This window comes from Ovis aries, chromosome 2, assembly GCF_016772045.2.
Source record: "Ovis aries strain OAR_USU_Benz2616 breed Rambouillet chromosome 2, ARS-UI_Ramb_v3.0, whole genome shotgun sequence".
Lineage (NCBI taxonomy): Eukaryota > Metazoa > Chordata > Mammalia > Artiodactyla > Bovidae > Ovis > Ovis aries.
In genome coordinates, this window is record NC_056055.1 from 126,955,046 (window position 1) to 126,956,261 (window position 1,216).

A 1,216-nucleotide genomic window follows, 5' to 3' on the forward strand; every position below is an offset into this window, starting at 1 on the left:
CTATTAGTGTCCTCTTTGATTTCTTTCATCAGTGTTTTATAGTTTTCTATATATAGGTCTTTAGTTTCTTTAGGTAGATATATTCCTAAGTATTTTATTCTTTTTGTTGCAATGGTGAATGGAATTGTTTCCTTAATTTCTTTTTCTACTTTCTCATTATTCGTGTATAGGAATGCAAGGGATTTCTGTGTGTTGATTTTATATCCTGCAACTTTACTATATTCATTGATTAGCTCTAGTAATTTTCTGGTGGAGTCTTTAGGGTTTTCCATGTAGAGGATCATGTCATCTGCAAACAGTGAGAGTTTTACTTCTTCTTTTCCAATTTGGATTCCTTTTATTTCTTTTTCTAAGATGTGAAGTCACCACGTTCAGGAGACATGGGGGGCAGGGGAGGGAAGTCACTCCATAAACTAACTCTATAGTATGTGGTAAGAAGAATGCACACTTTATAATATAAAACCTGTCTACACATAGTAGTTAGTTGAAAAAGCCATCTGTCTTCTCTGGGCTTGTAAAAAGGTGTTCCAGATTCCAGCGAAGACAAGCAACCTTCAGCTCTTCTGTGTGGCCGGGATCTTGTTCTCGCCGTCCAGCTCTTCCACCCCGGCCTGCGTCATGAGGTCTGCTATGTTCTTCTCCAGGTCATCAATGCGACTGCTCATGTCATCGATTCTTCCAATGATCTGGTCGGACATGGTCTGAAATTTATCTTGCATCTGTTGTAGGAGTGTCTGCACCACTGAGGTGAGATCCTGCACGGTCTTGGGGTCAGTCTCAGCCATCTCCCCGGTGCCCAGCTTGGCGGTGGCTGCCTCAGACCTTCACCTATACTTCCGTTTCCAGAATTTATTTTAAAAGAGTCAGCTGGGATACACTGTCCCTTGGAAACACAATGTTTTAGCCACATATATTTACAAATACTTTAAAAGGGCACCCACAAGCAGTGGGAAATAAAGTGTGCTTAGACTCAGAACACCTGCGATCTAGTTCTAACTTTGTTGATAACTAGTGGCAGGTGGTCAAGTTACTGACTTCGTGAGTCTCACTGTTTTCTTACAAAACAGAGATCTCTGAGGCCCTGAGAAAATACCCTATGAAAGAGATGAAGAATCTTATGTTAGGCCTTAGTTAGGCACCTAGTTCTTGAAGTGTAAAACAAATTTGTATTTTTTGCCCGTTCTTAACTAAGATTAAAATTAGGTAAAGTTCAGAT

General features: G+C 40.2%; 1 protein-coding gene across 1 annotated transcript; it reads right to left on the reverse strand.

Annotated features, from left to right (window-relative positions):
* Window positions 1-425: 425 nt before the first annotated feature.
* LOC105608906 (heat shock factor-binding protein 1) lies at window positions 426-844 on the reverse strand. The gene has a single exon (XM_012131871.5). It carries the CDS (start codon window positions 783-785, stop codon window positions 555-557), a length of 231 nt encoding a protein of 76 aa, XP_011987261.2. The 5' UTR covers window positions 786-844; the 3' UTR covers window positions 426-554.
* Between the last annotated feature and the right edge of the window lie 372 nt (window positions 845-1,216).

Excerpts from the sequence above, each read along its gene's own strand:
- LOC105608906 (XM_012131871.5), bottom strand. The coding sequence starts at position 785 with ATGGCTGAGACTGACCCCAAGACCGTGCAGGATCTCACCTCAGTGGTG.